General features: G+C 41.7%; 2 protein-coding genes and 1 pseudogene across 2 annotated transcripts; 2 read left to right on the top strand and 1 right to left on the bottom strand.

Annotated features, from left to right (window-relative positions):
• Positions 1-897: 897 nt before the first annotated feature.
• Positions 898-9,088, bottom strand: stx3a (syntaxin 3a). The gene is made up of 10 exons (XM_018660862.2): positions 8,758-9,088; positions 7,561-7,635; positions 7,315-7,414; positions 6,762-6,836; positions 6,603-6,673; positions 5,338-5,446; positions 4,679-4,752; positions 4,414-4,548; positions 1,915-2,025; positions 898-1,332 (listed from the first exon to the last, which is right to left on the bottom strand). The coding sequence occupies exons 1-10, from the start codon at positions 8,785-8,787 to the stop codon at positions 1,255-1,257; spliced, it is 858 nt and encodes a 285-aa protein (XP_018516378.1). The 5' UTR covers positions 8,788-9,088; the 3' UTR covers positions 898-1,254.
• A 3,404-nt stretch (positions 9,089-12,492) lies between these two features.
• LOC108872948 (V-type proton ATPase 116 kDa subunit a 2-like) lies at positions 12,493-13,816 on the top strand (the record flags this gene model as incomplete). Its single annotated transcript, XM_018660879.2, has 3 exons — positions 12,493-12,563; positions 12,692-12,818; positions 13,441-13,816. Coding segments are annotated over 3 exons (303 nt in total), but the record flags the coding sequence as incomplete, so codon positions are not given.
• On the top strand, positions 13,658-23,226 carry LOC127138949 (V-type proton ATPase 116 kDa subunit a 3-like; annotated as a pseudogene).
• Position 23,227: the final 1 nt, after the last annotated feature.

The raw sequence follows: 23,227 nt of genomic DNA on the forward strand, positions 1-23,227 counted from the left end.
GCACAGTGGTATGGTTTCCACATCATAACACAAATCATAGACAAAGGTACAAAAGAATAACGACAGCTGTCTCAATACTTACGATACTGACTTCATAGAGATGCATCATGATGACAGGCAGTGTGGTACTCCTGCTACAGGGAGATCTGTCAGAGGCTGGGTTACTTTCACCTCACAGCCACCGCTATTCATTCCAAATACCACATTTAAGTTGTTTCTTGGGTTTAACAACCTTCTGTGAGGGCAGATCCTGACAGCTATTGCATCACCTGAGATAGTAGTTCATTCAGATTTGACAGCTTTGTAAGGAATCTTTCAGTGGCCTACAAATGAAGAAATCTTTTCATATGAAAAAAGTGGACAAAGAAATTAATAAAACAAGAGATATAACAGAGATTGGGGGCGAGACTGAGATGAGATTTGCTCATCGCCCTTGAACACAGAACTGTAAATATCTTGGTGACCCTGTGACCTTTCATCCAGTGCTGCCATCTGGTCAGGTTTTCCACATTTTACCTCTGCAGATTTAGCTAATCTAAAATCAACACTCTTGAAAAGTCCTACCAATATCCACCAGCAGAAACAGAACCTGCACCTAACGTCATTGGATTCATACAAATACTAAAACAGTAATCAGACTGAGGTCAGAGCCAAAGATGTCAGATGTATCTAAATGGACAAATGACTGCTCATTGTGTATCAAGCATTTTGTTTGACTGTTTACCCTGACAGTTTCTAGCTGATATTTCACTTCATTAGATACACCTATACAACCTAACACAATTCAGTATAACAGCTCTACAACAGATGTCACATTTATGATATAATGTTTAGGGTTTTTGTTGGAGCTATTGGTCTGATAGTTCAACAATGGTCATTCTGAAGTGCCTGCACTGCATTGAAGGGTGACTGATTTTTAACCCCTGCTTTGTTTAACGCTGCCATCATATGGCCCTCTATAAATTCTGCAGCCATCCATGAATGCTCACCTAAATATGTATGAGGCAGATAAATTCAATTTAAATGCTGTGGGGTCATGTTAAGATTTTTACGAAGACCTTTCAGGACAGGAGAGTGGATACTGAGGGGAAACTGCACTGAACCTGAATTTACATGTGGAGCACCCTGAGAAGGTTAATTTCTATTTTGAATGAGTTGAAACGACAGTGAAGTGAGCCCTGCTGTGTTTTGTGACCACCTGAGAACATCCTCTACTGCGTGGATTCAGCTGGTGAGCAGCCTCATGCAGGTTTTCTATTTGATGAAGCTGTAGACAAATGACCCGAGGATGATGGCCAGAATCACACAGCAGCAGAAGATCATCATTTGTTTCTGAAGAACAGGGGAAAAGGATGCAAAGAAGATGTTGTTAAAGGACCCTCCCCTACAACTTTGTACTTACATTCACTCAAAACAAATCCAAAACTGAGCACAACTTCGTTTGAGTTAACACCAATTTGAGGAGGGACAAATGGCTAAAAGCAGATGGTTCAAGACTAGGTCCCTTATGTCAAGATTAAACTACAGAAGTGTCTAGTCCTAACTTCAGAGTAAAACAGCTGATGTAGTAGTAAGACACATTTATCAGTGACTACTTACAGCCAAGTGGAATTTATTAAAAGTTCATTTTGTTAACACTTTAAAACTTAATTTACATGGAAAATGAACTAAATTTATGATATTTATTATGTGTGAATATAGAAACAGACATGAAATAAAAGGAATCCTATCAAATGTTCAGATACAAATATTAGTCCAAATGTTACTCTTTTTCAATTATACTGCTTCAGCTAATGTATTCTTATTATTTTTACTGGCTTACAGTAGAGGGAACTAAAGCCTTCAGAAAACTCCATCAAGTATGGGACTGTTAGAGCAGGCCATTACACTCATGTCTGTGCTGAATAAACTCACCCTGCGCGCCTCCTGCTGGAATTTGGCTGCTTTCTTGGTATCGGCCACTGCCCTCTCTACAAAGCCCACCGACTGGTCCATGTTGCTCTCAATCCTGTCAATCATGCCTCCCTGGAGGTGCGTGGTCCCAGATGGAGGGATGTAAGAGAAGAGACAGACAGACAATTAACAAGGAGGATGTATATGTTTGTGATGCTAACACTGGCAGTGGAAATGTGTTGTGTTGTGTTGACTGACTTCACTTTGTCAAACATGTGAGCAGTTTTATGATCTAATGTCCAGCCTGGAGGACTGACAGAGGTGGACTCTCCTCTCCATAATGACTGTCAGGTCAGTTCTCCTGCACAGCTCTGGGATCAGCTGCTCATCTTACTGTTAGAACAGCCATAGTGACTGATCGCAGCGTGTTTATAAATATATGATATTGTAACATATTCAGACGTTGTCTGATTGTGGCCATTCAGAATCACAGTGGAGACTCTTACACTGCATGGTCTTGTCTTCTTATTGTTTAACAAGCTGATTCTTTCACATTATTTAATCAATAAAGATGTGTTGATGTGTGTTTTAGTCCGTGTTGTGTCATGACATCAGATTGCAGACCAACAAAGTAAAAAATCAAAGTGCCATGAAGGTTTCTCAATACTTCAAATTTTCAAAACTCTTGTCACAGTAAGTAAAACTGCTCTGAAGCAGTGGATGTTTCCTTTAATAAAAACCTAAATCAAACCACAAAAAAAGACGAGGGCTGTGTCTGAAATCACTCACTACTCACTATACCGCGATTTTGTAGTGCTGCCCGGACGTATAGTGAGAATTATTATACCCTATATAATGGACTCGTAGTATCCCATAATGCATCATGACAAGCAGCAACTGATATATCCCATCATGCACTGCATTCACACAGAGAGTGGAAAAGACAGAGAGAGACAGAGCAGAACTGCAACACAAACCTTTGCAACTCAACTCCGACAAGACAGAATGTGTAATTATTGCTCCTGAAGGCATAAGTGCTCAAGTCAAGCAGAGGTTTGGGTCTTTTTCTTCCACCTAACGTTCTAACGTTCAGAACATCGGTGTCATTTTTGATCAATCTATGACTTTCGAGTCTCATGTCAAGTCTCTGACCCGATCTTGTTTCTTCCATTTATGAAACATTGTTAAACTCAACACTGTTGTCTCAAGAAGTGACTTGGAGATGCTTGTCCACGCCTTCATCTCTTCTGTTAATCCCCTCCGATCTGTGCAAAATGCTGCCGCACAGCTTCTAACCCACACTCAGAAATCATCACACATCACCCCACTTTTAAAGCTTTTGCACCAACTTCCAGTCAAGTTTAGATTTCATTTTAAAACTTCCTCAGGTAGTGGTCTTCTTATGATTCCACGTAACTGTGATTTGGAGTGACTGGGTGATTGTGCCTTTCAGATCTTAGCTCCAAAGCTGTTGAACAGCCCCTCACCCACTCTTCACATCCACGCATCTTTTAAGACTCAGTGTTAATACACAGAGGTTTGTCACATGTGATTCAGTCCACATGAACTGCTGCTGTGCTGACTGTGCAGAACACTGAAAAAGTAACTGTGGCCATTTTTTTATCACTCTACACACACCACTGGATTTAATCATGGAAATAGGTTAGGAGATCACAAGTGGCCTGAAAACTTAGCCCTGGTCCTCATTCAGTAAATATATTTCTGTTACATATGAAAAGGTTATCAGACGGAACTAAAGCCTTCAGAAAACTCCATCAAGTATGGGACTGTTAGAGCAGGCCATTACATCCATGTCTGTGCTGAATAAACTCACCCTGTGCGCCTCCTGCTAGATTTTGGCTGCTTTCTTGGTATTGGCCAAGAAAGGCAGCTAAAAACTCACTTGTTTAGACAGGAATTTGTGCTTTGATTTTGTGTTTATTATGTTCGCTTGTGTGTGTGTCTCCCTTTCTGTTTTTATGGTGCTGGTTTTTAAATGATACTACTGTGACTGCAGAGCATTCACATACAAATTAACTTTACTTACTTTACATTTCAACAAGACAATTAAAAGAGCTTTTTATATAAAACATTAAATGTATTAAGACAAAACAGAAACACATAAACTGACATTCAAGAGCAATTAAATGCCTCAAATCTGATTTAATAGAAGTCAGCAGCAAACTCTGATGTTTATCTGACATGTTTAATTGTGACGAGATTACTGGAGCAGAAAAAACAACCTGAGTCCTGAGTGTTTGAACATTTTGCAGATGAGCTCACTGTATAGTCCTCTGCATAAAACTCCCTCAATAGTGAATAGAGGGGAGTGAATGAGTGAGTGATTTTGGACACAGCCAATATAACCCTCTCTTTATCTCACGTTTAGAAATCCCTTTGTGGCTGCAGCACAGACTTAAAACAACTGCATCAAATGTGGTGTCATGTTAAGAGAGAGCTGTTCATAACTTTACAGTTTCAAAACTCAGCTCTCAGCTGTGTGTGTGTGTGTGTGTGTACCTGGTTCTCAACCAACATGGCGATATCAACAAACATGTCGTGGAGCTCTTTGATGCTGCTCTCCAGCCTCATGATGTCTTTGTGACGAGCCTCAATCTCATTCAGGGCCTGCTGGTTGATTTTAGACTCCGTAATCTGGGGGAGCACAGTAACAAAAGAAGATAAAATAGTCAGCAGGACAATGAAAATACATTCAAAGAGAAAATACAAAATCAGAAATAGATCAACAGAGAACAAATTACAGTGGTAGTAATGTCAGTCTTACCCCAGCAGTGAAGACGGCTGAGTTTCCTCCCTCCAGCATCTCTTCCAGTTCCTCATCAGTCGTTGCTTTCCCAGCTGTGATGGGCAGACATGACAGTTAAAAAGCTGTTTTAGATCAAATTAAGTGTTTTTAAAATCATAGATGGACAGACATTGACCCCAAACGTCTGAAAGCCAGGACAAAATATCAAACACACTCTGACAGCAGATGACAGGGAAGCTAGCCTGAGTCCTCTCCTGCAAGTTTGTTGATTATTAGTAATAATTATACAACCACACAGTTTAGTTGGTAATCTGTACTTGCAGGTAAAAACTGACATGTAACAGTAGGCCTGTATGGATACCCTTACCACGTGGCCTTTATGAGATCTGTCATGGCTCAGTGTAAAAAATGACTAAATGCTGTGGCACATAGGCCCAATCAGACCACCAGCTCACGTCTGAAGGAGTAATAACATCATCTGACACTTTATAATGGACATGTGAAGTAGTTATAAAATGTGAAGGTTTTCATGTGATGTGAAAACTGATTGATGAAGCTGCAGATGTCTGAAGTGTTTCTGCTCAACACCAGCAACGTGTCCATCAGCACAGTTTGATGTTTGTGATAACATCGTCCTCTTGTCTGATTGTAGCGTGTGTTAATCAGCTGTGACTCACTGATCTCCAGCTGTCGGGCGATTCGTCCTTTGCTCTTATCTCTGAAGTCAACTTGAGCCTCGTTGTACTTTGTCATCACCTCTACAAACTTCTTGGCCAGAATAGCATGCTGGGGAAATGAAAAGTGCAGATTCCCTGTTAACTGACTTCAAAACACAGGTCAGTGTTTAATGGAAATATCATGAAACATATCAGAAAATGAACAAGAGTCTTTTAAATCATTTAAAAATGTGACCATCTTCGTGCTGCATTACTGGTTAGTTATTTTAGTGTGACTTGTTAAGATTAGTATTTAATACCTCTTTGAAATGTTGGATTGTGCCATATGACTGATATCATGCGTTATTTCTATTTTCTGTCAGATACCCAATCTCCGAACTTCACCTTATTAAACAAAAGAAAAGAAATACAGTGGTCTTCATGTTCCACCAGCAAACCACTGAGTTGAACTATCCTGGGGCCAGGTGCAGATAAACCCCTAAAATCTATAACACTCTTGAATATTGGATCCTAGCAGGTGTGTTGGTCCAGCTACTGCAGCAGCTTCATAACAGCGTGCGCTGGAGTAGAAAACAAACGTACCTTTGTCAGATTTACAGCTGTGGAAAGTTTCTATTGTGATCCAAAGAGGAAAAACTCTGACAATGTATTGTAATAAAGTAATGTAGCACTACAATATATAGATGTAGGTGGATCAAACATGGCTATACTTTAATGTTTAATAGGGAACAGAGTGATTATTATTTTAATTTGTTAAATTACAGAGTAATGAGATCTGTGCTATAATATGAAGTACAGCTGGTTAAGGTTAAGAATAGTCTTCTTTCTTAAACATTTACACACACCCAGAGAGCTCAACTTAAGAGCTTCATCATGTCAATGGTCGATAAATTCACCAGAAAGTCATCAGTCAGCCACACTGGGTGACAGTGTAGTCTAATACAGTCAGAGCTTTGAGTTGGTCACATTTAATATGAAACATGATGAGTACTGTATATGATATATTCAAAAAAGAAGCGAACGTAAACACCGTGTACACAGTGCTGTTTCTCAGTAAATCAGCAGTTTTCTCCTTTGTGGTTTCCCTTATTCTCATCCAAGCATTTCTAGTTGTCTAAATCTTATTCACAGATATCACTGTAAACGTTGGATGTTGCAGGCTGTGAAGTTTCACCTCCTCCAGAAGTGTTACAACATTTCAGCTCTAACCTCATAATGAACATGTCGGGTTAATTTCTGGTTATTTTAAAGGTGTATTGTCTGACCTGTGACTTGCGTATCCTGAGGTCAGCTGAGGCCCTCTCATCTGTGTTTGACTCCAGCTGGCGCTCAATACCTGATAACACAAGACAACAGAAATACAACACAAACACTCCATTACTCCATTCTGTTAAAAGGTAATAAATAAATAAATAAATACTGACTCTTCAGTTTGTTTCTAGCGTTGTTGGCCGACTTCTTGATTTCATTGGTGAGGGCTTCAAGGTCATCCTGTGTTTCTGAAAGAGAGAGAGTAAGAACAGAGGGAGATCATTACCAGCAAGAGTAAATATATTTAACATATACTCATATTAGCTACACCTTGCTGGTGTTTGGTTGAACCCCTTTTTCCCTCAGAACTGCCTTAACTCTTCATGGCATAGATTCAACAAGGAGCTTGAAACATTCCTCAGAGATTTTGGTCCATACTGACATGATAACACAGCATCACACAGCTGCTGCAGATTTGTCGGCTGCACATTAATGATGTGAATCTCTCGTTCCACCACATCTCAAAGGTTCTCTCAAAGGTGCTCTACTGGATTGAGATCTGGAGGCCACTTTTAGTTCAGTGAACTCACTGTCATGCTGAAGAAACCACTACACTGTGGTCATGAGAAGTTGAACAGATGGACCTAATAAAGTGGCCGGTGAGTGTAAGTGTGTGTGAGTGTGAGTGTAAGTGTGTGTGTGTGTGTGTGCGTCAGAGGCAGTTACTCTGATCAGATGTCGGGGCTGACAGGATGGTGGAGTAGACTTTTTTGATCTCTGTGACGCTCTCATCAATCTTGTCGATGCTGATGCGGATATCTTCAATCTGAAACACACACACACACCACACAGAGAGAGAGAGAGAGAGAGAGAGAGAGAGAGAGAGAGAGAGAGAGAGAGAGAGAGAGATCAGCAATCAAGAATTTCCCTTTAGAAAAGTGAGGAACACATGGACACAAACAGACAACATACCTGAGCAAAGAAATCATCCATAAAAGCCTCATTCTCCACAGGGACCGCAATGTCGTCTCCTCCAGCATCACTCTTCTGTTAAACACAAACAAAAAAGTGGGTCAAAACTGAACCTGAGAATAACTACAGCACATTTAGTATCCTCCACTAGCGCCAGTATCTTTAAAATATAGAAAAAAAACCCAACAAATATTCTGAAGGGGTTAAGAGGCAATATTCACTTTCCAAGCAGGTACAGGGCTGGGAATCAGCTCACAGACCTCTTTCTTACTGTGTAATGTTAAACACACTGTGGTTTTACACTTTAATAAATGTTACTGTGAGGTCAGGGATGTTTCATGGGTCTGTGCTTTTGAATATTTGCTCCTAGCAGGTGTGTTGGTCCAGCGCTGCAGCAGCTTCTAACAGGTACGCTGGAGTAGAAAACAAACGTACCTTTGTCAGATTCACAGCTGTTGAAGGCTTCTATCTCTACACTACTACATTTAGATGAAGGTGGATCAAACATGGCTAATATTTAATGTTTAATAAGGAACATAGTAATTATTATTCACACAGTAAGAATGAGGTCTGTGCTGATCAGATCTTCTTGGCACCTGATTTATGCAGTAAAATCACACAGTGACAGAATCCTGTCATAAAGTAACACAACATTACTCGGTCACCTCTCCATACTGACTTCTAGCTCCACTCAGCCACAGTTTCCTGTGACAGTGGTTCAGTTCACCCGCAGCTCTGGGTGCTGCTGCTGTCATCTGAGGACACCTACAGGTTAAATGAATGCGTGGCGCTGCACGTTTCAGACTCCACTGATCTTTAACTACTGAGTGTCACATTCATCAGCAACAATAAAACTGGATATCACAGATCACCAGGTGATACCTATTGTCAAATATTTACAAATAAACCAGAGCCATTTCAGATTCAGTTTATATTTGAAGAGAAGCTCCTGTCCTGTGTCTAATCTGCTGCTTCTTATATTTCTAGTATTTCTGTTTTTATATGTGTTGAACATGCAGTGATTTGGTGATTTCATACTGCTGACATTAGACACAGACATATACTGCAGGCACAGTAGCCTACTCTTAAAAAACACATTACTGAAAGTAATCAGGAGGCACATGAAGGCCTGTGCTGTCAACAGGTGTTCCTCGGAGTGAACCTGAACCTGATGATCCTGTGGTAAAGTCTGCCTACCTCCTTCAGCTGCGCCAATCGGTCCTTCATCCTCACAAGGTTGTGGTTCAAACAGAATGTGGATAATCAGATGGGTAACAGAAGACAGCGATCAACAATGCCTCCTCCTGCCTACGGCAGATATTAAAATGGCCTCCTGAGCAGCTCGGTGGAGGTGGAGACGAGTGGCTCCTTGAATTAAAGCAGGATGATAACTGACCGGGGGTCAGCTGTCAGAGCCGCGGACATGAAGATGAGTTAAATCGGGGAAATAATAAAACTGTGTGCGAACAGAAGGTCCTGGTTGTCTGGATGTTTCCTCTCTCAGCTAATATTTGTGGTCAACCAAACCTGAGGTTCCACTAAGCCTCTATCCTCTAAGATCGGATTAGGACAGTAGTACTCAGCACGATAAACCTCCCCTCCCTCTCACCCCTCCCCACGCGTTTAACGGTGCACGTAGACTTCAGGATTTATAACAGACAAAGAAAGAGAAACAAATATTTAAATTCACGTTTTATTTATTTATTGTTTTAAAACTGTATTTGTTTAAATAAAGTTAGTTGAGGCCAACATGATGTTTATATACAGGAGGCCTTTAGCAGTACTTCCAGAAGTATTCACAGAGCTGAGCAGGAGAAAAATCATATCAGTAATTTATTATAACCTTTCCCCCTCATCCACCTTTACTTACCTCTGTTAAAGAAAAGAAAATTTAAAAAGAAAAAACATAAGAGAAGAAAGGAAATCTATAAAACTGTAGGAATCTTCTTTTCCCCCACAAACAGCTAATTGATGAATTTTGCCTTAAATGCATTTGACTCTGTCTTGTCTTTTCTTATCATTATGTAATGTATGTTTATCTTGACATTTATAACATTTATATTATTTTATCACAGTCTTCATGTTTGCCGATCTGTTCTTATTTTGCAATTAAAAAACAAAATAAAACAAGCAAAAACAAAAAACTGTCTCCAGATCACCTTTTACTGTAACACCATGAACACATATTAAAAGTAAAATACACAAATATTTTTTCACATAGTTATGTCTGAGGGGATTTGTTTTTAAGTGACGTCTGAATGGTTACCATATATAATTTCATTATTAGACCAGGTAAATACAGGGAGCTTCAGGGTCTGGAGGGGGTCTTGTTGAATCCTGATTGGCTGTATTACAATATCACTAGAGCATTTGTAAATTCAACATTTGCTAAAAAAGATTGCTGCTATGACTGCTATGAATAGTAATTTTACTATTTCAGCTGCAAGCAGCAATTACTGGGCCCTTAGACGTAGACAGACTTTATTGATCCCTTTGGGATGACTCCCTCAGGTAAATTAAGTTTCCAGCAGCTTATACAGACAGAAGCAGCACACAGGACAGTTTGCAAATGACACAAAATATAAATAGAATAGAATAAGAATGAATTAAGATAAATATACTGAGTATACTGGACTGTATATGGCATTAAGATAAATAAATATACTGAACTGTATATGGCTGGCGGTGGATGAGATTATTGAGTGCACTTGGACCCCACAACCACCGGGACAGTGGTAGCCATTGGGTCATCACAAAACATGACATTTCCTGTTGCCAGTAGGTGGCGCTGTGACTATGCTTGATCATTGGCATGTAGATGTGTTCAAGCCGGGACCCTGATCATACGTGTAAAGTTTGGGATGGATTGGTCAATGTACCTTTGAGTTAGAGCAACTTCCTGCTTCATGGCGAGACACTGAAATTTGCCACAGACACACCCTCCAACAAAAACTCAGAAGCTGTGTCTTTAATTCATTCTCAACAATGTTTGGAAATGGCAAAAACTGTGCAAAAATTGCACAGCAAATTCAAAATGGCTGACTTCCTGTTGGGTTTACATGATGGGTCCAAGAGGCTTTAAGTCTCAGGATGCTACATGTGTGTAAGTTTAGGGTGGAGTCATAAAACCACAGCCATGACAGGTCTACAGAGTGTACGTTTTAGACAGTTGCTGGTGCAGTCATTTCTGAAGTGGGGTCAGACTTTGTCAACATGCAGACATCAAACTCATTAGAACTGAAAACAAAAGCACCACCATGTGTGATGTACACAGCAAACCACAGATCATACTGAGTAATACTCCCCTCTCATGTCTTCTCGTCCTCACTGCCTCGTCCTCTCTTCTCTGTAAAGTGAATTACTGTGACTCCCGTCTTTGGTCACATGAAGGAAGTTAGGTTTCATGGGTTTGTGATTAGAACTTCACATGGCTCTCTGCCTGTCACTGTCTTTACTGCAGCAGTTAGCTGCTGTGTCCTGGTATCTACTGGGAGGAAAAACTGTTCAGGCGAGAAATGTTTTTTAGTTTATTCCAAGCATTTTCAAAACAGACTGTAGATGGTTCCTGTGTTTGAGGACAAAGCATGAGTGGAGATTCACCTCTTTCACCTCTGTTTCTTTCATACTGTGCATTGTAACAAACGGTCTCCTCCTGCAGGTGGTGGTCATGGGAGCGCTGCTGCGGAGCGAAGAGATGTGTCTGGTCCAGATCTTCCTCCAGTCTGGATCAGCCTACAACTGTGTGAGCGAGCTGGGAGAGCTGGGACTGCTGGAGTTCAGAGATGTGAGTCACTGACGTTTGAGAGATCATTCAGTTTACACTCTAGGATCAATGGAGAGCAGACTAAAGAACTTTTTCTATTTTCTAACGCTGCATTAAAGTGAAAGAAACTGAGAGTCCCCACCTTTTACTGATTAAACACAATTTACAGTAAACTGATGGTGAATTCTCTCATACTGCAGCTGCTGTAACTCTGAATGATACAAACCATTGTCTGTTTGTTTGTCAAGGGTTTAATTTCTACAGGTGTTGTGTGTTTCCTGTTTTGACTTTCTCTCTGTGTCTGTCTGTCCTCCCACCCCTCTGTCCCAGCTGAACCCTCACCTGAACTTGTTTCAGAGGAAGTTTGTGAATGAGGTCAGGAGATGTGAGGAGCTGGAGAAGACCTTCTGTGAGTAACGAGCAATGTGCCCTGATTCCAGGCCTGAGACTAATCCTAATCAACTTTTTCTGGGTGGAGTTCAGATGACTGTGACATTCCAAAATCAGTGTGCAGTGTGTTCAGTCAGTATGCAGCACTCTTGTCTAACTCTGTCATGTTGGTTTTCCCCCTCCATCCTTGCCCTCCAGCCTTCCTGGAGCAGGAGATCAGTCGCTCCCTCTCTCCTCCTCTGACCGAGCCACTGACTGTTCCCAGTCCTGCTCCATCAGCTCCTCAGCCCAGGGAGCTGTCAGTGATCGAAGAGGAAAGTGAACGACTGGCCAGAGAATTGACAGAGGTGTGTCTTAAACTGCACACTACACACACACACACTCACAAAACCCACATGTACACATACACATATACAGTAGATAAAAATAAGAAAACTGATATTTTCATTGCAGTCCTTGTGTGTTACTTTGAAACGTACCACCCACCTCAATGTAGCTGTACTACATTGAGGTAGTCTCTGTCTCTGATTCTGGTTCTGGTCAACGTTCTTGTCCCCTTGTCCAAATCCATTTTTCTTTCATGCTCTTCAGGTGTCAAAGAACAGGGACAGTCTGAGGAGTCAGTTTATCCAGCTCAGTCAGTATCGCAGGGTGCTGAATCGGGCGTATTCCTTCACTGAGTCACAGGTAGAAAGTGTGGGTCTGACATTTGCAATCTTTGGTCTGAATGTTCCACTGACGTGTGTGTGTGTGTGTGTGTGTGTGTGTACTTCCAGGTTATACCCCCTCCTTCCCCTCCCTCTCTGGACACCTCCTCACTGTTGGATTATGGGGATGATGTACACCTGAGGTTGGAATATACACTCTCTCTCAAACAATCTTTTTCAAATCAAAGAATGGTTCATCTTAAATTGGTGAAGTTTAAAACACTAACTCTAAATAATGTAGAGATTTACACTTTGTCTCACCACCTTAAAGTTTTGTAGCAGGGGTGGTCCATCCATGGAAAGTGTCAGCGTTCGAGCGACTGCTGTGGAGAGCCTGTCGAGGTTATATCATCGCCGATTTCCAAGAGATGGAGGAGAATTTGGAGTTACCTGAAATGGTAGAGCTGACTTTATTCAGTTGTTTCTATTCTACTGTGGATCAGTCTGTGTATAGTTATGGATTTTACTCACGGCTCATTATGGAGCCAGTCAAATCAAATCAACTTTGACCTGATCAGAGAGCAGCCAGTCACTATGTCAGTGGAGGATATATCAAATTTGTTGCATGTTTAGAACATACTGTGAGAGAAGACTGGACTTCTGACTTTAAAATCTTGCACAGTTCCCGTTTTCATTTTGACTCTACTTCTAATTATTTATTTCTTACTTTGTGCAGTGTCTCTTCTCTTATTCCTGTTCTTATGAAGCTGCTACGCCTGAACTTCCCCCTCATTTCAGTAAAGAGTCTTTTTGCTGCAGACTCATGTTACATCGCCATCTACTGGCCTGACATACCACTGTGTTTTCACTCATTGTGCAGATTAGTTTGCACACTGTCACAGACAAATCGAGTCATATTCTAAAAAAAAAAAGAAACACCATTGAATAATGATATAATGAGATGCATAAAGGTATTTCTGCTACTGTAGATCAGTGGTTGCTCCAGACTTGAAGCTGCAGTGTCTTTAAGAGACTTTCTTTGAATAACTGAATGAGTTTCTGCTCTTCCTTTTATCCCAGGATGAAATGGTGAAGTGGACCGTCTTTCTCATCTCCTACTGGGGCGACAACATCGGTCAAAAAGTGAAGAAAATCTGTGACTGGTTAGTCTCAGAGGGTGATTGATAGGTTTGCTGCCTGAGGTAGAACGAGAGGAGTTAAACTGCTCTTGTTAATAATTTTTGTTGTGTTTTTCTTTTGGATAATTGAACATTTCAATTCAGCACTGCCTGAGAAAATGGCCCACAGCAGCACTGACATCATCATCACAGCCAAAGTGACCACTGAGCTCCTTCTTCATCTTGGGAAGAGGAAGTGGTCTGAGGCTGCCAAATCAGTTGAATACAACAGGTGTTGGACACGTTCAAATCCACATTTGGTGGATGACAGGATGAAAGCTGACGTTCATTTTCTTTTGCAATTTTCAATCACCTGAAACAGAAAAAAACAGAATGTCACAGCTCCTCATGTTTCCTGTGTCTTATTTTCCCTGTTTCTCTCTCCCTGGCTCACCTGCTCTCCTTCAGTCACCATGCTCAGAATAAAAACTCTCCACTCACAGATTGTTCTGTATGCTCTGTGGTACCACACTCTGAGCCGCTCAGCTTGCTGTAATTTCCAACGTTTCTAATGCTTGCGTTTCTAAGCCTGTTCTGGTGCTGACGCCTGCTCCTGCTGATTTGACTGACTCATTGCCATTATCCGACTATGCCACTCGCCTACTATCCATCTCCAGTCTCTGTCGTCTCCCTCTAACCCCCATCCATATACATACACAAGCCCATTTTTACCTAGATAGCATGTTAACATCTCAAGTTGTGTTGATGCCATTTTTCTTGCTGTGAGGCGACAGTGCTAACCACTGCACCACTGTGCTGTTGCAATATTTCAGTTTTTCCTTTTTAATAAATCTGCATTAATGTCTTAAACTCTGTCTTCACGTCATTATTATGTGGTACTGATTGTAGATTTCTGAAGGAAACACGATCTGTACTATCAGTCAAAGGGTTGAACTGTTTAACTCCTCTCCTTCTACTTCCTGTATTCCTCCCAGTCATAGTTTTATGTTTGGGGCAATGGGCAGAGAGCTTGTGTCACAACATCTCATCTCTCCCTTGGTGTTGTGCTCTTGTCTTGTGTAGTTTCCATACCAACACATTTACCTACCCAGAGAGTGCAGAGGAGGGACAGAAGATCCTGGTGGGTCTGCAGACCAGAATAGAAGATATCAAAATGGTAAGGCAGACAATCCACTGTAATAACACAGCATTCAACGACTGCAGCACACTTCTGACTAGGACTCCCATGAGCCTCAGCTTTAAGTGTGCTATCAAAACCAAATGGAGCAGAAAGGTTATGAACTGCTAAACATAACTTCCCAAAAGGTTCAGTGAGTTTTAAATCTGTGCCAGAACAACATGTCGCAGTGTTTTTCTTTATCAGCAGCAGCATGAAGAGTCCTGGTGTTTCCCTGTTCTGTCTAGGTGCTGTCCCAGACTGAGAGTTACCTGCAGCAGCTGCTGTCTCACTGTGTATCTGTCCTGCCACAGTGGAAGGTACTTCATACTCACAGGTGGCAGTACACAAATCTAACTTACCTAAAATCACCCTCACTGACTAATCATAATATAACTGTATTTATCAGTGTGTATGATGGCTGATACAGACATTGTTTATATGTTGTATGCATCAGGGTAAATAATGTTTACTCTGTGTGTTGTGTTGTTTCAATACTATTCACTTAGTTTCAAAGTAGGTTAGATTCATTCATTCAATCATCAGGCAACCTACATCATATTATCATTAACAGCAGTAACAGATTATTATATTTCTGTTTCCTGCAGGTGTGTGTGGGGAAGTGTAAGGCTGTCCATACAGTCCTGAACCTGTGCAGTCCCTCTGTTACAGACAAATGTTTGATAGCAGAGGCCTGGTGTCCAGTCAGGAAGCTGCTGCTCCTGCAGAGCGCTCTCATTGAGGGAACGGTGAGCATGTCACTCTTCAGACATCTATTTTCTACGCCCTTCCACGTTTGGATTATAGTCACTCCCATGAAAAAAGACAAGCTCTGGTGTGCATATAACTACAATGAAAGGGCCATTAACTAAAGACACAGAATAATATGGCACACAGAAATACCTCTGTGCAATGAAAATATTCAGAACCACCATAAAATCAACCAAACACCCAAAAATGGAAATCCACTGTATTAACAAACCCTTTCTTGTAATAAACACTAAAACCAACTGGGCACATCTGTGTGTATGTACAGTCTATGGAAGTCTATGAGGCATCTACAGTGGAGCTGGAGTGAATCCTTACAGACCCTGCATGTCACGAGGTCCATGTAGTCCCTCAAGATTCTCTTTGGGTTCTGTGAAATCCTCCTCTGAGACCAGTTTGCCTTGGGAGACGCTGCCAGGGGCTATAACCCCTGACAACACAACTCACAGTTTCACAGGGACACATAAACCTGTCCACCCATGCCAGTGGTTAGCCTTTATTTGTCTCCCTTTACAAGAAATTTATTTTAGGCATCCGGGAAACATTTGCGTCACAACTCACAACCTCTACACATACGCATGCACAGTCAAAGTTACAGACAGCATTCAGCATTAACAACCTGACTCCATGTCCTGGCTCCTCTGACAGTAAAAGTCCCAGATAATGCACAATGCCCTACAGCAGGTCACTGCACTGTCCTGAGAGAGCCTAAGACATAACAGACTGGTGCGGCATCAGCACCAGCTTTGGGTAGTGACTGAAAGGACAAGATCGCGGATACAAGTGGCTGAAATGGGCTTCCTATGTAGGGCAGCTCAGCCTAAGAGATAGGGTGAGAAACTTGGACATCTGTTGTAGAGCTGCTGCTCCTTTGCATCGAAAGGGGCCAATTCATGTTGTTTGGGCATCTGGTTAGGACGGCTCCCGGGTGTCTTCCCTTTTCCTGGAGTATCCAACTGGGAAGAGACTAGGGTGGACCCAAAACTTGATGGAGAGAGTACATATCTCATCTGACCTAGAAACGCCTCAGGGTCCACCAGGAAGAGCTTGAAAACATTGCTAGTGAGAGGAATGTCTGGAATAGACCTCTTAGCGTGTTGCCACTGCAGTCTGACCTCAGATAAGTGGAGGAAAAATAGACAATTAAAATGGTATTTACAGGGTTTATGCAGCCCCTGATGTGTTCTTCAGTTTGTGAGTGTCCTGAAGCTGCAGAATGCTTCTTTGTTTAAATGTCAGCCATGTCTGTTTGTGTCTCCTCACAGTTTGATATGTTCGTCTCTGCAGTTGGATTTTTCTCTCTTATCTGTCTCTCTCTCTCTGTCAGAGGAGAAGTGCTAGTGTTGTGGACTCCTTCTACAACCGCCTCCCCTCCTCCTCCTCCTCTTCTCCTCCTCCCACCCTGTTCACCACCAACTCTTTCACAGCTGCTTTTCAAAGCATCGTGGAAGCCTATGGAGTGGCCAAATACAGGGAGGTCAATCCAGGTAACACACACACACACACACACACACACACACACACACACACACACACACACACACACACACACAAACACATAAAACGCCTGTGTAAAATGCTGCCATAGTGTAACTGTACACTACAAATGACCTGAGATGTGAGATTATATTTGTGTGTGTGTGTGTGTGTGTGTGTGTGTGTGTGTGTGTGTGTGTGTGTGTGTGAATAGCTGTCTATACCATGGTGACGTTCCCCTTCTTGTTTGCTGTGATGTTTGGAGATGTGGGTCATGGTCTGCTGATGGCTGCAGCTGCTCTCTGGATGATCCTGCAGGACAACAAGAACACACCCAGTAGAAATGAGGTTGTGATCCACACACAGCAGAGCTGACTTAACACTGATGTAAATGTATTAGTTGGAGGCTGTGTAGATTTTATGGAGTTGAGGTATTTTGTAGTGCTCACTCTCAGCCTGTGTAGCATTCATATTTTTTATGTTCAAAATTCAAAAATCTACTGCAGTAACATGCTTTGAAATTTTGGGTTTTCTCATTTTTCTTTACCTGTGTGTGTGTGTGTGTGTGTTGTGTATGTAGATGTGGAGGATGGTGTATGCTGGTCGCTACCTGATCTTATTAATGGGCCTGTTCTCAGTCTACACTGGAGCAATCTATAACGACTGTTTCAGCAGAGGCCTCAGTACCTTCCCCTCAGGATGGCATCTGAGACCAATGAACTGGAGGTGAGAAGGAAAACAAACACACACACACACACACACACACACACACACACACACACACACACACACACACACGGGTGTATGGATGATATGTGTGTAATGATGTAACACTGATGTATCAACAGTGATGAAACCCTCAGAGGGAGCCAGTATCTCAGTTTGGACCCCAACATCGCTGGCGTCTTCCAGGGGCCATACCCCTTTGGCATTGACCCGGTATTGGTCAAGTCTCTACTTGACCTCCTCCTTGTTCTTTCTCTTTGTTTTCCTTGCTCTTCCTGTTTTTGTGTAACACACATTTTTGCCTTAAAAAAGCAGTTTTCCTCTCTTTGTGACTCGTTTGCATGTTCTCATCTCTCAGTTTCAGACGTTTCCTCCTTCCTCTTTCCAGGCTCACTGTGCCTTCATTTATTCAACTGAGAAAAGATCTGATTTGAATAACCGAATGCTTGGTTTTGTCACGCTTTACTTCACCTTAATTTTTCTTTCTTGTCTGTCCAACAACCAGACGTCTCTGCTTTTATTTCTTCTGCCGTGTCCTGTTCTCCTCCTTTGATCATGTCTTTTACTATGTGTTTTTCTCTTTTTATCCTCTCTCCTCCTTTTTATGACCCTCTCGCCTCTTTATTGCCAGCCATTCTCCTCTGCTCATTCTTTACTCTCCTCCTTTCAGTCTTTTTCTTGAGCCTTTCCTGCCATACTTTTTTCTTTTTACAATTTCTTCATTGTTTTTCTCCTTTTCTTTTCCCTTCTTTTACTACTCGTTTGATCATTTTCCCCTCTTCACCTCTCCTTGTGATGCTGTCCTCCTGTAGATCTGGCATCTAGCAAGCAACCACTTGTCCTTTCTCAACTCCTATAAGATGAAGATGTCTATAATAATAGGAGTTGTTCACATAACCTTTGGAGTCTGCCTGTCCTACTTCAACTACAGGTACTGAAAACACAGAGTGCTTTCATTAATGTACTGCATTTTTTCACAGGAAGTGTTTCAGTTCATCTTCATTTAATCTTTGTCTCCACTCTCTGCCTGCAGACACAGAGGTCAGTGGGTCAGTGTATTTCTGGTTCTGATCCCAGAGCATGGTCTTCATGATGGGTCTGTTCGGCTACCTTGGTGTTTCTGATCATTTACAAATGGCTGGTCTATGGGCCAGGGCAGTCAGACCGGGCACCCAGCATCCTCCTGCACTTCATCAACATGCTTCTCTTCACTGACAGCAAGGACTCCCTGCCGCTGTACCCAGGACAGGTGAATCACACTTCTCTTCAGATAGAAATCACTCATCTATCAGCCAGTCAGCCTCCCCTCATCTTCCCCCTCTCTCTCCTCCTGCAGTGGATCGTCCAGAGAGTGGTGATCGTCATGGTTCTGGCATCAGTTCCTGTCTTGTTAGTGGGGAAGCCTCTCTACCTGTGTTACAGTCACAGGGGTCAGAGCACAGCAGTAAGTGTGTGTTATGGGCGTTAAATATATAATGTGATCACCTTCCAAATTATTCTGATGGCACAAATGAAAGGTGGACAGTGGTGCTGTCTACGAGCTCATCACAGCTTCTAAAAGATGAAGAGAGAGTTTATCACAGCAAATAATCACATACTGACAGTTATATCTTCATTTTGATAGAACAAAGATGCTTTTATCCACAAACTGTTGAATATTTCCCACAATTATAAATGGACGTTTCAGTCAGATCAACCTCAGACATTAACTCTCTCCTCTCTTCTCTGCTTTGCCAGTCTGACATTACTGTCACTGTTTATCTGCATCACATATTCACAATAACTCAGAATAAATCACCATCTGAGTAAAGAGCAAAAACGCTCACTCAGTAAGTAAAAAGCATTTATTCACAATAAATCCTCAGCCATATTATTCTGTATCTTTAGTTAATGGCCCTTTCAAAGTAACCACTGATGGAATCGCATTCTCCAGATCACAACAGACTGGACCCAAGAATGCAGACGCTGACTAGCTTTAAGAGCTCTGGAGTTTAATTAAAGTCCAACAAGAAACAAAGGAACAACAACAGATATACCAAGCAGTGGAAAGCCAAAAGTCAAAAGACAGACACTGAAGACACTGGAGAACCAGAGGGAATAACCCACAGGACAGAAACTCCAACAACTCACCAGAGGAGACACAGGAATATATATATGCAGGGAAACTAATTTCAAATGAAACACAGGTGGGACTGAAAAAAGGAGGGAAAAAGAAAAAGACAGGAAGTAAAGCACAATAGACACAACAAGGAGGTAAACTACAAAATAAAACAGGAAGTAACAACCTCCTCAGTCAGTTGTGGAGTGAGTTGGAGACATCAGTTTTCTGAGGTATGTTGTCTTTCAGGTATGGTCCAGTTGCATAGCTTTACCCTCACAGGTATTCTTCAGTTCTCCTCAGTTAAAGTTAGAGTTAGCCTCAGGCATGTAAACAAACCAGGCACGTGCAGCTAATTATGCAGGTTCCAGGCTTCGATCAGCCAGGAAGTCACCCCAGATAATGCCTAACACAATGGTTGTTCACTTCCAGTCAGACTCAGTGTTTGAAATGTCTCACTGTGTGACGCTTCTGCCAAAGGCCCCAATACATGCTGTTTGTGCAGGTCCTTCTTCAACTCGACAATGGAGGTGGTGAATGTAAAGTTAGCACAATTCACAGAGCCACATTTATGGGAAATACAGCAGTTTGAAATACAGTGGAACTATCCTTTAAGTTCACATTTGAGCATTTCACTTTCAACTTTATATTTCTTCTCCACCATATTTCAGAGGGACATACATCAATATAACGATTATGATGATGATTGTCTGTTATAAACTAAAATGTCCAGCAGTGAATGAAGTAGTCCAAATTAGCTCCATCTATCTGAGCTTAAACATTAAAATGCTGCTTATGTGTTAATACAGTATTAGTATTTGTACTTTTGATACTTTGAGTACATTTTAATACTTTTACTTTTACATTTAATTCAGCACACTTGATAACTGCACTGAAAGAAAGGATGTGAGTACTCTTCCACCACTGATAAAGATAAACTTAGAGCTGGTGGAACGAATCTCAAACATACATGTTCATCAGCAGGTTAAAGGAACTCTGGGAGAACACAACGTATCCAACTGTATTCCTGATTTTATGTAATGTCTACGTGTGTGTGTGTGTGTGTGTGTGTGTGTGTAGACAGATCAGTCAGCAGTGACGGACACCAGTTCCATCAACGCCATGCTGGGAGACCTGGAGGGAGGCAGGAGACAACAGCAGGAGGAGGAGGAGGAGGAGGAGGAGGAGGTGAGGAAAGACCTCAGACATCTGAAGATAACTAGATGCTGCGTCCAGCTTTATTTGCTCTCCAGACTTTTTCAGGAACCCGCTCTTTTCTGTGTGGTTTATACAGAAAAGAGCCAAAAGCTGTACAACTTGTTTCCATCAAAATATCATTTTATAATACTTTATTATTTCAAATGCAATTTTATTCTTTTTCATGCCATCAACATCATCTGTCAGTTTGTGTTCTGCCATGTACACTAGTCCCTGTTATGTGTCCAAGTACAGAGTTACTCAGTCACTGTTGAATCCTGTTGTTGTTGCTGTAGGAGTTTGATGCAGTCGAGGTGTTTATGCACCAGGCCATCCACACCATAGAGTATTGTCTTGGATGCATCTCAAATACGGCCTCCTACCTCAGACTGTGGGCTCTCAGTCTCGCACATGCACGTGAGACACACACTTTCTCTCTCTCACACACACAGTGTCTAGTTTTTCTTCTTCTCTCTTTATTTTTATTATTTTATGTTGCTCTCTTTCCCCTCCTCTGAGCTGGACGATGTCTTAAGTTCCATAATGTCATCTCTGCTTTATGTTAAACTGAAGAAAACAAGAACATAACAATAAAAAAATCTGAATATCAGAATTAATTTTTAAAAAATAATACGCGTAGGATGTTCAGTAAAACTCAGAACACAGCAGTTGAAGTGTTAACAACAACTTGTAGCACACACACGTTTCACAGTTTCCACCTGTGAGTGGATGTGCATTTTGACGAACAAAACAACAACAACCTTGTCAGTTCACAGTGACAACAACGACAAGTCAACAGTGGCGTGCTGGTGTATATTTAACATGTGGGTAAAATTTAAACAGATTATGTCCTTCCTGTGTTGATGTACCAGAGAATGATTTGTGCTCAGCGAGTTGAGGGTACAGAACAACCGAAATATCAGCACATGCTCTCCAGTGATGCACACAGCTGTTGCTGGTTTTACATGATGCAGGAACATGTTCACTGTGTTTTCGAGGTTAACGTTGAATACTGAGAGGTGAAATCAACTTTCTCTTAGCTTTGGGAAGCATTTGATGACTGGTTGTTACAAATATGACCATGGTCTTATTAACACACAGTTTTGCATAGCATATTAAGTGTTTCGACCTGTTGTACTCTCCCATCAGAGCTGTCAGATGTGCTGTGGGTGATGGTGATGCACATCTCTCTCTCCTGGCGGGGCATGCTGGGATCTGTAGTTCTGGTTCTCATATTCTCCCTCTTTGCTTCACTCACCGTCTCCATCCTGCTGGTGATGGAGGGAATGTCAGCGTTCCTACATGCCCTCCGCCTGCACTGGTAAGAAACACACACACACACACACATTCATGTTACGATGGATCACACCCTTTCTGATGTATTTCAGCTCCTTTGTTTCTGATGAGAGTAAAACACTGTTGACACTGTGAGGAGTGTGTAATACACTCGTGGCTGTCTCATCTTTTCACTGAGCTCTATCTCCATGTGTTTCTGTCCATCAGGGTGGAGTTTCAGGGTAAGTTCTACAGCGGGACTGGGTACAAGTTCAGCCCGTTCTCCTTCTCCTCCATCACCAACTCTCTGTAGGCTGAGCCTCCATTCAGAAAGTCATCTGAACTACGTCTGTGACCACCTCAACAAAGACACTGCTGCAGAGTTATTACTGTTTATCAGACAGGATGCTTTCAGTGTTGGTGGCCCCGGCTTTCTAACAGTATTTGTCTGTGTACTTTCAGCTCTGTGCTAGGTTTGTATATCTGTGCAGGTTTCCATTTATTGCCCATTCAATCTGAGAAAAAATATATACCAACATTTACAACTGTAGTGACCACTGAGGACACCGTCATCCACATGCTCACACAGGTTTGAGGGCTGATAATGATGAAGACTTTTTGAGTCGTAATACAGGAAAATTTTTGTATTCTTAACCCAAATCCTCTCTGGTCATACAAGAACAGATTCTCTCTCTCTCGACTGACAAACTGCAATACAACACAATCTGTTCCACTCCATCTGTGACTTTCTTTCACAGAAATGCTCCTGTATTTAACAGAATTAATAATGGGCAGATTAAAACAGTATATTGCAACTCATTTAAACTGTCAGTTATTTGACATTTCAGCTGTTTCCTGTGTTTGACTATCCCTCTCTTCTCCCTTCGTCCTTTCTCAATTCCCCTGCTGTCTGGGTTGTTGTTTTTGATTGGGGACATCAGCCACAACATCAAACCACTGAACACAATCATGCAAATTTATGTGATACAGTGAAATGTTGTTGCTATTTTTCAACAATAACAGGAAATATAA

This window comes from Lates calcarifer, linkage group LG5 (genome assembly GCF_001640805.2).
Source record: "Lates calcarifer isolate ASB-BC8 linkage group LG5, TLL_Latcal_v3, whole genome shotgun sequence".
NCBI classification, from domain to species: domain Eukaryota; kingdom Metazoa; phylum Chordata; class Actinopteri; family Centropomidae; genus Lates; species Lates calcarifer.